Here is a 15,151-nt window from a genome sequence, read left to right as displayed (position 1 = left end):
GCAGCCGGTGACAGGTAACCCGTGACGTCCGTGCGCACAGGCCTAGCTCCGCTACTACTCACCCACTCCAGCACCTTGATGAACCCCAGGGGCTCCTTCAGCGGGGAGAAGTTCAGCTGCAGGCCCGACATTTTCTGCAAAGACAGAGAACAGGCTAATGAGGGGACGGGCAACTATATCACCCCTGGAAAGGGACGAGTCGGACGGCCGCCTTCACTACCTGAGTCAGCCGGTTCATTTCCTACAGTACGTCCGTGCTCAGCACCGCCCCTGGGAGGAGAGAGGCCGCGTAGCCACTGCTACAACCGCCCAGAACAGGGGAGGTAGACGCCCAGTGAGCCGCCTACTGGTGGCGGAGGAACACACTGCGCCTGCGCCGGATGATACAGCGAGCGCTGCTTAATAGTGTTGTTTATAAACAGAACCTTAGTACACGAGCCCGGTACTCCTGCTCATTTATTAGCGCTCTATACAATGTATGCAGCAGAGGCGGCCCGCCAGGACATTATACACTCCGCCGCTCAGTACCCCAGTCACACACCGCGTACTCCGACCGCCTCTACTCTAACCGCCATGCCAACCCGTGACCTGTCAGGAGGCGCAGCTGCTCGCTCGCCCATCACACAAACAAACCGCTGCGCATGTGAGGGTACGTCACAGTCATGTGTTAGAGGCGTGGCTCAGTAACAATAGCAGGTGGGGCTATGGCTGCTGCAGCACCAGCCATTGTCACGTGGCCACATGCTGACTAGTGACGGGCAAAACGGGTCACTAACGAGAGCTGTGATCCAGCAGATCAGTCAGTGAAAAGATCTGTATCTTTTAGGCGACTCAACGGTTCGCTTTGAAAGAAGGGGTGATTCATAATAACGAAGCACAATTTGTTTTACAATCATTTATTGCCATTTTTTTTTTTACTTTTTTTTTTTTTTAAACAGTGAGCTGAACAAATAAGAACATACATAACCAAGTTAAACACTGATCGATGGCTGGGTGCAGAATCGCCATCGATGGCAACCATCGATGGCGTCTGCACCGATGGCCATCCCTAGCAGCAGCCTTGTTAGTCTTTCTTTTACTTGCAGTAGCAGCACTGAACTCAGTCTCCAGAGTTAGTACATCTCCACTGCCACAGGTGGCAGTGCTGAGATCAGACAAATGCATTGTAATGAAAAATGAAACTGAAAATAAAAGAAGACGGATTATCTTTTTGGGATCGGCGCATAGGTGCCAATTCTGTGGGTGCTTGAGGGACCGAGCACCCACGGAAATTGATGAGCACCCACCCGCTCAGCAGTGGCCCACCCGCCCGTGTCCCACTGCACTCTCCCTCCCTTGTCACTGGCACAGGTACTGTGGGGGCATTTATGTATTTGGCACTGTTGCCATAATTTGAATATTGGAGACAACTGTGCTGCGTAATACAAAGCAGTATTATTTTGTGGTCACGCCCCTTTCCCATGAAGCCACTCCCAGCAAAAACATAAATCGGCACCTATGGATCGGCGGCTCCCTCGGGCAGATTTATTGAGCTTGGAGAAGAGATAAAGCGGAGAAAAGGTCAAAGGAGATAAAGCACAGCCAATCAGCTCCCAACTGTCTTTTTCAAACACAGCTGATTGGCTTTTACCTTTTCTCCTCTTTATCTCCAGTTTATCTATTCTCCAAGCTTAATAAATCTGCCCCTCAGTCTTTTATGGGATCCGTTCAAAAGAACCGCTTCGTTCGTGAACGACCCATCTCTACTGACTACTGAACTAGTGAGGTAACGGGTAGGGTTGGGACATGGAGTGAAAACATTGTTTAGTCCTAATAGACATTGGAACATTGGTCCTGTGAACCAATTGAAACTGATAATTGTGTGTGTCAGTGTGTGTGTGTGTGTGTCAGCCTTGCCTACCTGACCCTCTCCATGAGGAAGAAAATGCTCTTTTCCTGGCCTTCCCTGGTAATGTATGATTGCCATCACCTGTAGTAAAACGCCTTTCTTATCAATTAACTAGCTCACCACAGGTGATGGCAATCATACATTACCAGGGAAGTCCAGGAACAGAGGGGCAGATTTATTAAGCTCGGTGAAGTGATAATGTGGCTGGTACTTTATCACCGGCCAATCAGCTCCTGACTGTTAAGTTACAGGCTATGTTTGAAAAATGACAGGTACAGATGTAGCGGGCCTTATCCTTGCTGGCGATCCGCCAGCAACACGGCGCCTCTATCTGACTGAGACGCGCGTGCGTCCCCCACGCACGCGCGTCTCAGTATCCGGGCGGCAAGGCGGATGCAATACTGTCCGCCTCCCACTCGACAGGGCTGGGGGGGACCTCTGGCCACTGTGGGGGGGTGCGGTCGCCCGGTGTGGGCACCGGCCGACCGAGGGCAGCACCGTCGGAAGGGGACACGCGCGCATGAGGTGGCATACAGATGGCGGCGGGGCAGGGGATGGCGATGGCGACGCCATCGCCATCCCCTGCAAAGATGAATCCCGCTACATCTGTAGGAACTGATTAGCTGGTGATAAAAACCAGACACTTTATCACTTCACCGAGCTTAATAAATCTACCCCAGAGCATTTTGTCCCTGAAGGAGAGAATCAGGTAGGCAACAGGGGTGGCCAACCAATCAGAGGCGAAGAGCCGAAAAATATGTTCTGGTAAGACAAAGAGCCGATACGCCAGTTTCATCTATCCGGCCAGCATGCCATATCTTTCAGTCTCACGCACTGTTCACCGAGAATGGGATACGTATACATGTGAGACAATTGCGCATCCCTGCACGGAAAATATGGCAGATAGATGAAACTGGCTAAACCTGTAAAAAAAAAGGTACTCTTTACTTAGATGGGCGCCCGTCGTGGTGATCGCGGGTACATTTATGTGTGGCCGCGACGCGACCGACGCGATGCCCGCGATTTCCCATTGAAACTCATGTTAAACATGGAAATCTTGTCGGTCGCGTCGCGGCCGGCCATAAATGTACCCGCGATGCCCGCGACGCGATGCTCCCGATTTGCCATAGGAATCAATGTTAAAAGGCCCGATGGACACGATTTTACAGTTAAATGCCTCAATGGACCCGATTTGGCCATAGGAATCAATGTTAAATGGGCCACAGAGGCCAAATAAGCACAATTAACCCTTAAATGTCCCCCCAAATTTTTAACGCCACCCCACGATCCACGCCAACCCGAAGCGTGGCGAGCGCAGCGAGCCCGCGAGGGGCGGCGGTACGCGTCCTCCGACCTTTTCATGCCCTACTATCCACTAGGGCGTGGAGTGAGAATAGAATAGTGTGGCGAGCGCAGCGAGCCACCGAGCCCGAAGCGTGGCGAGCGCAGCGAGCCCCGCGAGGGGACGCGGATACCTTCACAGTTATACGCATCCCCTCGCGGGCTTCACAGGTGTCCGTGGCGACGCGGACACCTGTGAAGCCCGCGAGGGGACGCATCTACCTGTGAAGGTATCCGCGTCCCCTCGCAGGGCTCGCTGCGCTCGCCACGCTTCGGGCTCGGTGGCTCGCTGCGCTCGCCACACTATTCTATTCTCACTCCACGCCCTAGTGGATAGTAGGGCATGAAAAGGTCGGAGGACGCGTACCGCCGCCCCTCGCGGGCTCGCTGCGCTCGCCACGCTTCGGGTTGGCGTGGATCGTGGGGTGGCGTTAAAAATTTGGGGGGACATTTAAGGGTTAATTGTGCCTATTTGGGCTCTGTAGCCCATTTAACATTGATTCCTATGGCCAAATCGCGGGCATTGAGGCATTTTACATGAAAATCGCGCTCAATCAGCTTTTTTAACATTGTTCCCTATGGGAAAATCGCGGTCATCGCGGGTAGCAGATTTTTATGTACCCGCGATTTACCAGCGATGGCCGCGATGCCCGCGATTTTTACCCCCGACGCCCGCGATTTCAATCGCGGGCGCCCATCTAGGTAAAGAGTACCAAAAAAAACATGCCCCTCTGTGCCCATTTCCCACATGCCCCTCTGTGCCCATATCCCACATGCCCCTCTGTGCCCATTTCCCACATACCCCTCTGTGCCCATTTCCCACATACCCCTCTGTGCCCATATCACACATGCCCCTCTGTGCCCATATCACACATGCCCCTCTGTGCCCATATCACACATGCCCCTCTGTGCCCATATTACACATGCCCATCTGTGCCCATATTACACATGTTCCCCCTCTAATCTGTGGGCGGCAGGTTGGTGGTGGAGCAGGCAGCTAACAACAGGGAGCATGATGGTGGTGGGGCAGGTCGGCAGACACACAACTCAGCAGGTATTTGAAGCATCGGCAGTTGCCGCGAAGGGGGACTTGTGCGTACGTACTACATAGCTGCCACGGAGGGGGGACCGCACAGCATTACTGGTACTGTGGGAGGGGACACGGTTACGCGGCGGCTGCACCAACCAATGGAGGGGGAGGGCAGCTTCTTCCCCTCCTGTCCCAGCCTGCCCCCGCCCACCTATCCTGTGCACAAAGCCAATAGGCTCTGTGTACAGTGCTAGTCCAATGTCTCCAAATGCCTCACGGCCATCTCAGCCTGGATGACCCAACGCTTCCTGAAACTAAACATGGCTAAAACTGAACTTCTAATCTTCCATCCCCTGAACATCCCCTCTTCTATCACTATCTCATCAGCATTGTTGAAACCGAGATCACCTCCACCGACCAAATGCACTGCCTCGGTGTCATCATTGACTCCTCCCTCTCTTTCACCCCTCACATTCGTGCTCTCTCACAGTCTTGCTGCTTTCACCTCCGCAACATCTCGCGCATCAGACCATTCCTCTCCACTGACGCGACCAAAATTGTCATTCACTCTCTTGTCATCTCCCTCCTTGACTACTGCAACATCCTTCTCTCTGGGCTACCTCTCTCCCACCTCGCCCCTCTCCAATCCATTCTTAACGCCGCTGCCTGGCTCATCTTCCTCTCCCGCCACTCTACCTCCACCTCCCCCCTCTGTCTCTCTCTTCACTGGCTCCCCATCCTTTCCGAGTTCTCTTTAAACTCCTCACCACCACCTACAAGGCTCTCTCCTCCTCCACCGCTCCTTACCTCTCTTCACTGATCTCTATCCACACTTCCTCCCGTCCTCTTCGCTCTGCCGCTGACCACCGCCTGACCTCTCACCTAATCACCTCCTCCCACTCCCATGTCCAAGACTTCTCTTGCGCTGCCCCTCTGCACTGGAACAACCTTTCGCCACCCATCAGGCTTTCTGATTCCCTTACCTCCTTCAAGCGCTCCCTCAAAACCCATTTCTTCTGACTAGCCTATCCCTCCTCCTAACCTTTTTTGCTCCTCCTATCCTGTCTACCCTACCCCTCCATCCGTTCCTACTTATCCTATTGTTTTTCGTTCGTCCACATACCTCCTTTTAGTCTGTTAACTCTTATGAGTAGGGCCCTCCTTCCTACTAATCGCTGCCGGGCATCTCCCGACCTGGCTGCAGCGCATCTGTCAGCTCAGGTGAATATCAGTACACTGGCGACTGCCACAGACCTCCCGGCGGTGCTGGGGTGATCTGAATGGGGAGCGGTTGGCCACCCCTGCTCTAAAGTATAGAATTAACCATACCTTTGTTCCCTATATACCAAGTCCGTCTGCCTCGCTATATCTGTTTTATTTTACATTTGCTTTATGCATACCTCCCACCATGACCCTCTCCAGGAGGGACACAATGCTGTAGTCCCTCACTTCTTTTTTAATTTATGATTGCCATCATCTGTGTGGAAATACCTTTCTTACCAATTAATCTGTTTAGAAGAGATAATGGCAATAAAACATTTTTAGTGGGAAGTCCAGAAACACAGTATCGCGTCCCTCATGGAATGTTTCATGTCACACTTTCTCCTTACTTCGTGCAACACTCATAAGGGCCCATTTATCATTCATTATTTGCTGCTAATTCCCTGAAAATGTGTAAGCTGCAAATATTAAATGTCGCACCATATAAAAGAAGGAGAAGGATCCGCAGAAGTTATCTCCGATATCACCTACGGTCCTTCCATTGCTGTCAACAGTCATAGGTTTCTATGGAGGATGCATGCTGCGAGATTAAGCAAAATCCAGAATGCAAAGCATTCCAGATATTGGCCCCTGCAGCTACCGCCATCTGAAATGGCAGTAGCCCATTGTAGCCTACGGGCCACAAACCACACTACTGAGTGATGAGCATTGCAGTCTGGTTGACTGCGCATGCGCACCTCCCCTGGTAGCTGGCAGAGCACATCGCAGCACATCCTTGTCTCTACATCCGCTCAGCAATACATGCCGCTGATGGGATTGCATATTGTAACGCAATACTTGGTGGTAAGATCCATAATAAATGGCTCCGTAGTCTTTATCCCTCTTTAAAGCTGCACTTTTCACTTCCTCACCTATCTCACACTACTGTACCGCTCACTCCCTCCTTTTCTCAAACACCTTTACTTATCTGCTACTTAAATCTTCCCTCTTTCACTGTTGTACCTCACTCTTTTACCTTTCCTCCTCCTTCCACCTGGAATACCTGCTTCACTCATTCCTTCCATGTGGAACTCCTGTTCGTGTCACTCCCTCCTTCCACCTGGAATCCTTGTTCCTCTCACTCTCTTCTTCTACCTGGAATCCTTGTTCCTCTCACTCCCTTCTTCTACCTGGAATCCTTGTACCTCTCACTCCCTTCTTCTACCTGGAATTCTTGTTCCTCTCACTCCCTTCTTCTACCTGGAATCATTGTTCCTCTCACTCCCTTCTACCTGGAATCCTTGTTCCTCTCATTCCCTTCTTCTACCTGGAATCCTTGTACCTCTCACTCCCTTCTTCTACCTGGAATCCTTGTACCTCTCACTCCCTTCTACATGGAATCCTTGTACCTCTCACTCCCTTCTTCTACCTGGAATCCTTGTACCTCTCATTCCCTTCTTCTACCTGGAATCCTTGTACCTCTCACTCCCTTCTTCTACCTGGAATCCTTGTACCTCTCACTCCCTTCTTCTACCTGGAATCCTTGTACCTCTCACTCCCTTCTTCTACCTGGAATCCTTGTACCTCTCACTCCCTTCTTCTACCTGGAATCCTTGTACCTCTCACTCCCTTCTACATGGAATCCTTGTACCTCTCACTCCCTTCTTCTACCTGGAATCCTTGTACCTCTCATTCCCTTCTTCTACCTGGAATCCTTGTACCTCTCATTTCCTTCTTCTACCTGGAATCCTTGTACCTCTCATTTCCTTCTTCTACCTGGAATCCTTGTACCTCTCACTCCCTTCTTCTACCTGGAATCCTTGTACCTCTCACTCCCTTCTTCTACCTGGAATCCTTGTACCTCTCACTCCCTTCTTCTACCTGGAATCCTTGTACCTCTCACTCCCTTCTTCTACCTGGAATCCTTGTACCTCTCACTCCCTTCTTCTACCTGGAATCCTTGTACCTCTCACTCCCTTCTTCTACCTGGAATCCCTGTACCTCTCACTCCCTTCTTCTACCTGGAATCCTTGTACCTCTCACTCCCTTCTTCTACCTGGAATCCTTGTACCTCTCACTCCCTTCTACCTGGAATCCTTGTACCTCTCACTCCCTTCTACCTGGAATCCTTGTACCTCTCACTCCCTTCTTCTACCTGGAATCCTTGTACCTCTCACTCCCTTCTTCTACCTGGAATCCTTGTACCTCTCACTCCCTTCTTCTACCTGGAATCCTTGTACCTCTCACTCCCTTCTTCTACCTGGAATCTTTGTACCTCTCACTCCCTTCTTCTACCTGGAATCTTTGTACCTCTCACTCCCTTCTTCTACCTGGAATCCTTGTACCTCTCACTCCCTTCTTCTACCTGGAATCCTTGTACCTCTCACTCCCTTCTTCTACCTGGAATTCTTGTTCCTCTCACTCCCTTCTTCTACCTGGAATCCTTGTTCCTCTCACTCCCTTCTACCTGGAATCCTTGTTCCTCTCATTCCCTTCTTCTACCTGGAATGCTTGTACCTCTCACTCCCTTCTACATGGAATCCTTGTACCTCTCACTCCCTTCTTCTACCTGGAATCTTTGTACCTCTCACTCCCTTCTTCTACCTGGAATCCTTGTACCTCTCACTCCCTTCTTCTACCTGGAATCCTTGTACCTCTCACTCCCTTCTTCTACCTGGAATCCTTGTACCTCTCACTTCCTTCTTCTACCTGGAATCCTTGTACCTCTCACTCCCTTCTTCTACCTGGAATCCTTGTACCTCTCACTCCCTTCTTCTACCTGGAATCCTTGTACCTCTCATTCCCTTCTTCTACCTGGAATCCTTGTACCTCTCATTCCCTTCTTCTACCTGGAATCCTTGTACCTCTCACTCCCTTCTTCTACCTGGAATCCCTGTACCTCTCACTCCCTTCTTCTACCTGGAATCCTTGTACCTCTCACTCCCTTCTTCTACCTGGAATCCTTGTACCTCTCACTCCCTTCTACCTGGAATCCTTGTACCTCTCACTCCCTTCTTCTACCTGGAATCCTTGTACCTCTCACTCCCTTCTTCTACCTGGAATCCTTGTACCTCTCACTCCCTTCTACATGGAATCCTTGTACCTCTCACTCCCTTCTTCTACCTGGAATCTTTGTACCTCTCACTCCCTTCTTCTACCTGGAATCCTTGTACCTCTCACTCCCTTCTTCTACCTGGAATCCTTGTACCTCTCACTCCCTTCTTCTACCTGGAATCCTTGTACCTCTCACTTCCTTCTTCTACCTGGAATCCTTGTACCTCTCACTCCCTTCTTCTACCTGGAATCCTTGTACCTCTCACTCCCTTCTTCTACCTGGAATCCTTGTACCTCTCACTCCCTTCTTATACCTGGAATCCTTGTACCTCTCACTCCCTTCTTCTACCTGGAATCCTTGTACCTCTCACTCCCTTCTTCTACCTGGAATCCTTGTACCTCTCACTCCCTTCTTCTACCTGGAATCCTTGTACCTCTCACTCCCTTCTACATGGAATCCTTGTACCTCTCACTCCCTTCTTCTACCTGGAATCTTTGTACCTCTCACTCCCTTCTTCTACCTGGAATCCTTGTACCTCTCACTCCCTTCTTCTACCTGGAATCTTTGTACCTCTCACTCCCTTCTTCTACCTGGAATCCTTGTACCTCTCACTCCCTTCTTCTACCTGGAATCCTTGTACCTCTCACTCCCTTCTTCTACCTGGAATTCTTGTTCCTCTCACTCCCTTCTTCTACCTGGAATCCTTGTTCCTCTCACTCCCTTCTACCTGGAATCCTTGTTCCTCTCATTCCCTTCTTCTACCTGGAATGCTTGTACCTCTCACTCCCTTCTTCTACCTGGAATCCTTGTACCTCTCACTCCCTTCTTCTACCTGGAATCCTTGTACCTCTCATTCCCTTCTTCTACCTGGAATCCTTGTACCTCTCATTCCCTTCTTCTACCTGGAATCATTGTACCTCTCACTCCCTTCTTCTACCTGGAATCCTTGTACCTCTCACTCCCTTCTTCTACCTGGAATCCTTGTACCTCTCACTCTCTTCTTCTACCTGGAATCCTTGTACCTCTCACTCCCTTCTTCTACCTGGAATCCTTGTACCTCTCACTCCCTCCTTCCACCTGGAATCCTTGTTCCTCTCACTCTCTTCTTCTACCTGGAATCTTTGTTCCTCTCACTCCCTTCTTCTACCTGGAATCCTTGTACCTCTCACTCCCTTCTTCTACCTGGAATCCTTGTACCTCTCACTCCCTTCTTCTAACTGGCATCCATGTTCCTCTCACTCTCTCCTTCCACCTGGAACCCTTGTTTCTCTCCCACCCTCCCACCCACTGGAACCCTTGTTCCTCTCCCTCCTTCCACCTGGAACCCTTGTTCCTCTCACTCCCTTCTTTCACCTGGAAACCTTCTACCTCTCACTCACTCCCTCCTTCCACCTGGAATCCTTGTTCCTCTCACTCTCTTCTTCTACCTGGAATCTTTGTTCCTCTCACTCCCTTCTTCTACCTGGAATCCTTGTACCTCTCACTCCCTTCTACCTGGAATCCTTGTACCTCTCACTCCCTTCTTCTACCTGGAATCCTTGTACCTCTCCACTCCCTTCTTCTACCTGGAATCCTTGTACCTCTCACTCCCTTCTTCTATCTGGAACCCTTGTTTCTCTCACACCCTCCTTCCCACTGGAACCCTTGCTTCTCTCACTCCTTCCACCTGGAACACCTATTCCTCTCACTCTCTCCTTCCACCTGGAACCCTTGTTTCTCTCCCACCCTCCTTCACACTGGAACCCTTGTTCCTCTCGATCCCTTCTTTCACCTGGAAACCTTCTACCTCTGACTCACTCCCTCCTTCCGCCTGCAATCCTTGTACCTCTCACTCCCTCCTTCCACCTGGAACCCTGTACTTCTCACTCCCTCCTTCTACCTATAACTCCTGTACCTCCCACGCCCTTCTTCTACCTAATACTCCTGTACCTCTCACTCCCTCTTTCCATTTGGAACCCCTGTTCATCTGACTCCCTCCTATCTCTCATCCCTGTACCTTACAGGGATGAAAGTAAGGTACAGGGCTGTCCCCTTCCTTTCTCTCACCCAATAAACCTCTCAATGCTTCCTTCCTTTTCTCTTTCCTGTACCTTATACTCTCTCTTTCTATCCCTCTTACCCTTTGCACCTTGGCTTTCATTACCTCCTTTTGTCTTCTCCTTTTCAATACAAATGAAGTGTGGTTGACTCATGATGTGCCTGAAACATGATAGAAAATGAGCCGCCTGAGTTGTACACAGGCCATCATTATCTGCGCATCCTACCAGCAGCACAGCTCAGTACAGGTAGCAGGATGTAGGCAGTGGCTTCTGCGGGCTGATGTCTGGTGCGTGGTTCATCAGAGCCTGTCATTCATCCTCATGCAACCTCCAGGAAGGGGGGTGGAGAACAAGAAACAATGGAGGGGCAGCGGAGGAGCTGCAGAGAAGGTGGGAATAGGTCAGTAGCTGGATTGGGAGAGTGTCATATTCCGGTGTCTGATCATCCCCTGTGTTATCTTCAGCTTCCAAGCTATAGCCAATTGGGTTCTTCACCAACGACCCAGCATAGGGTTTCCATTGATACTCCTTTGGTTCCAGCTGATTCCCTGTGCTTCCTGATAGCTTCTAGGCTATTCCAGCAGTCTATATAGAGTCTTCCTAGCACTTCCGATTACCATCGGTGCACAAACTATTAATAAGCTGTCATCATCGGTGAACTTCCAGTGTGCCTGTGTTAGTGGGACGTACCTGAGCTTCCATACTCACCTGCAGTATTCCTCATCTTATCTGATATACCATCAATGTTCATCATCAGAGACTCTTAGAACTGCATTCTTGTATTCCTTTGCTCATAGCATTCCTCCAGGTCCAGCCATCTCCTACATGCACCCGATTCCAGTCTGGTCCAGTGTTTACTATACCCATTGCCATCGATATTTACCATTGCATCCAAGTACTACTCATCTTCCCAATATTCCAGTTATCCTAGCCATACCTTCAGGTCCTGGACACGGCCCTCTTTATCATTTGTTTAAGGGTTTGATTAAACCTTTCTACCAGGCCATCTGTTTGTGGGTGGTACACTGGCATAAATCCTTCATAAAATTGAACACAAAAGGGCTACCGTGGTCTGTTAACACCTCCTTCAGTATTCCAAGGTGGTTGTGCAGGGTTAGTAACTCTCTGGCAATAGTGCCATATTTCATATTATGCTGGGGTATAGCCTCTGAAAATATGGTCGCATAATCCACTACCACAAGTGTGTATTGATGCCCTCAAGCAGAATTGTCCACTGGCCCTATTAGATCAATACCATTTATTTCAAAAGGCACAGAAATGATAGGGATGGGTACCAGTGGAGCCTTAAACTCTGGCCAAGGGGCCATCTTCTGGCACACTCGGCATTCTTGGCAATATCTTTTGACTGCGGCATATATGCCTGGCCAAAGGAACCTTAACTGTATGTGTTGGAGAGTTTTCTCCTCCCCTAAATGGCCACCCCACAGATTCGAATGTGCAGTGCTCAAAATCAACTGCTCGAGTTTTCGGGGAACTAACAATTGATCTACATTTTTGCAATGTAAAGTAATAACATGATATAGCAAATAGTCTTTTAAGACAAAATATGGCACACTCTCTGGTGGTAAAGCAGCAATCAGTCTACCATTAACCACTCTTACAATCTCAAAGGCGTGTGCCAGATTGCTGTCATCACCTTGGTCTCGCTCAAAGTCCTGCAATGATATTTTCTAACCAACAGGGTTCCATTGGGCCTCAGTCTCGGTTTCCTGGGGTGGTTTAGTAGCTGCAGTAGCTCTCCCTGACGTCAACCTCTGGTAGTCACCCACAGTGGTCACCCTTAAAATATCAGCGGCAGATACACCCGCCGGCACTCCTTGTTTTGGGCACATGCCCAGGCTCACTGCATTCAAAGCACACCATGGGAGGCCTTTGGCTGAACCACTGGGACATGAGTTCTGGGCTTTTGTACTGGCACAAGTCCTGACCTGGGTCATCTGCCGCTCAATCACCACTGCCAGCTCCTCAAATGTCTGGAGGTCAGCCTGAAGGGCCCACTGGTGCGAGAGTGATAAGGTGGTGTGAATAATGCCCTGGATGTGTTTCGAGGCACTTGGCTACTTCCTTAAGAAGTGATAGTCAATTTATGGGGTCTCAATTTATCACTATATATTTTTGGTGACATGTTTGTTGAAATGGGTTTGGAGTCATCATACTGTAGCGCCAGATTTACTATGACTGCACTGACTGTCTTGGAGAAATGATGGCAATAATTGGACAAATAATTGTTCTTTAACAAGTGACAGTAAAGTTTGAATCCATTGTAGCAGGGTTTTACATTTCTTATCAATGTGAAAAGTAAAGCTATCCAATAGAAAAGCTGATAAGAGCCAAATAATTGGGTTGAATTCGACCTGTTCGTATGAGTCCGAATTCAGCCCCTTTCTATATTTTTTTTATGCATTTGCCCATAAATGTTGGACAAACCTCTCCCAAATCTAAATATCTGCACATTTTACATCCACCCCACCTGCAGTGAAACACTGTTTATACAAGACGTACAGTTACCTGCTTTTTATTAGTGTACAGTATATTTACATGAATCAGGGTTGTGTGAATACCTGAATCACTCATAATGCCATGGCCAAATGTTTTCAGAATGACACAAGTATTGTTTTTACAAAGTTTGCTGCTTCAATACTTTTAGACCTTTTTTGAGATGTTACTTTGGAATACTGAAGTAAAAGTAAAAAGCATTATGTGAGTGTCATCATTGACAATTACATTAAGGTGGGTATTCAATCCCGACACTATTTTCGACAGGAGATAAAGCGGTGGGCACTTATTCAATGCTGTTTTTCCCGACTTTCTCATCAGAACGGACCCAACTTTAAATGCAGTCAGACCTGTTTTGCCCAAAACATTTTCCCAAAACTATTTTCGTGGACACGCCCCATTTTTGGCAGGAGGGACATTGAATCCCGTCTGCTGAAAACGGGCCAGGGTCCCGACTGTCAGGACATACCAACAGTCTGAACCCGATATTGAATACCTCCCTCTGTTTATGCAATATTTGGAGTGTTGACCCTTTTTAATCACGACCTCTGGAATACACCCACGCAAGCTGTCAATCAACTACTGGGCCACATACTGACTGATGGCTGCCCATTTCAGCCTATTCAATGCTTGGAGTTTGTCAGAATATGTGGGTTTTTGTTTGCCTTTTGAGGATTGACCATAGATTCTCAATAGGATTGTTTTGTTCCCCAAGCTACTTACAGTAGTTATAATTTTTGCCTTATGGCAAGGTGCTCCATCATGCTGGAAAAGGCATTGTCCGTCACCAAACTGTTCTTGGATGGTTGGAAGAAGTTGCTCTTGGAGGGTAATTTGGTACCATTCTTAATTCATGGCTGTGTGCTTAGGCATATTGTCAGTGAGCCCACTCCCCTGGTTGAGAAGCAACCCCACACAGGGCTGAAGGTAGCGCCCAATTCTCCTTCTATGGACAAGCGGTTTTCCATATGCACCAACAATCTGAAAAGGTATTCATCAGAGGACTGATATACAGTGGAAAGGTTGTTTTTAGGATTACATTCATTGTCATGGCAAAGATGGACTGATCACTCTTCATGACATTCTGGAGTATTTGCAGTATATGATGACAGGGAATATTGCTCCTTGCCAAGAGTCACATGCTCCTTTCCAGGGGCCTCATGATCTCCGCCACAGAGGGAAGGGGATTTACAAACTCATTGCACAGGGGGATTACTATCTAGTTGCCATGGCGGTTTACAAGCTCATTGCCAGGGGGAGTTAATTTGTGCCTCTCCAAATTGTCAAATATAGATATATATATATGTACACACACATATTTTATATCTATCTATATATACAGATGGGGTAGGCCTCTTCTTTGCTGGTGGATTGCCAGAACGTCACCGCTGGCGATCCGCCAGCAGCCTGGCTCACCATCTGGCTCACCATCTGACTGAGACGCGCGTGTCTCAATCTCCGTCGGCGGGGCGACGGGAACCCTGTCCGTCTCCGCTTCAGGGAGACGACAGGGTTAGGGGGGGGTGCGGGCAGGCGGCGGGGACCCCGGGCACCGGCGACAAGCCGGCGGTGACCCGGGGAAAGCGCTGGAAGCGCCGTCGAAAGGGGACACGCGCACCTCTCGTGCGCACGTCCCCTTCTCGCTATAGAGATGGCGCTGGCGGGGGATGGCGGCTGGCGTCGCCATCGCTATCCCCTGCAAAGATGGGACCTGCCCCATCTGTATATATATATATATATATCGCAATATTCCGGCGGCACTCAGGAATCAAACAAATAAGAAGCACAGCCTCACACGGGTATTAGCCGACGTTTCAATAAGGTTTACTTATTTTCATCAGGGCATAAAAAACATTATTGCACTCACCATATTTATGTGATCCCTTCACCACGTGAGTCTGTCAATGCCGGGCAGCAGGCGTAGCTCCGCCCCCACACGCGCCGGGCCGTGACATCATCACAGTGCTCCCTCACCCACAAACAACTTTATAGACACTGAAACAAACAGACATAAATGAATGAAAAAGGCTGCGATACAGGAATAAACATAGTTGCAAACAAATGCACACTTACAAAATAAC

The 15,151-nt window shown here is 49.2% G+C and overlaps 1 protein-coding gene across 1 annotated transcript in view; it reads right to left on the bottom strand.

Annotated features, from left to right (window-relative positions):
* Positions 1-642, bottom strand: part of SYPL1 (synaptophysin like 1) — a 29,575-nt gene extending 28,933 nt beyond the window's left edge. The window contains exons 1-2 of the mRNA XM_083182986.1: positions 221-642; positions 63-134 (exon numbers count right to left, since the gene is read on the bottom strand). Of these exons, the coding sequence (XP_083039112.1) occupies positions 63-134; positions 221-238 (90 nt within the window). The 5' untranslated portion in view covers positions 239-642. The remainder of the gene's footprint in view (positions 1-62; positions 135-220) is intronic.
* Between the last annotated feature and the right edge of the window lie 14,509 nt (positions 643-15,151).

This window comes from Crinia signifera, chromosome 4, assembly GCF_055691185.1.
Source record: "Crinia signifera chromosome 4, ASM5569118v1, whole genome shotgun sequence".
Classification (NCBI taxonomy): domain Eukaryota; kingdom Metazoa; phylum Chordata; class Amphibia; order Anura; family Myobatrachidae; genus Crinia; species Crinia signifera.
This window is presented reverse-complemented; position numbering and strand designations above follow the sequence as displayed.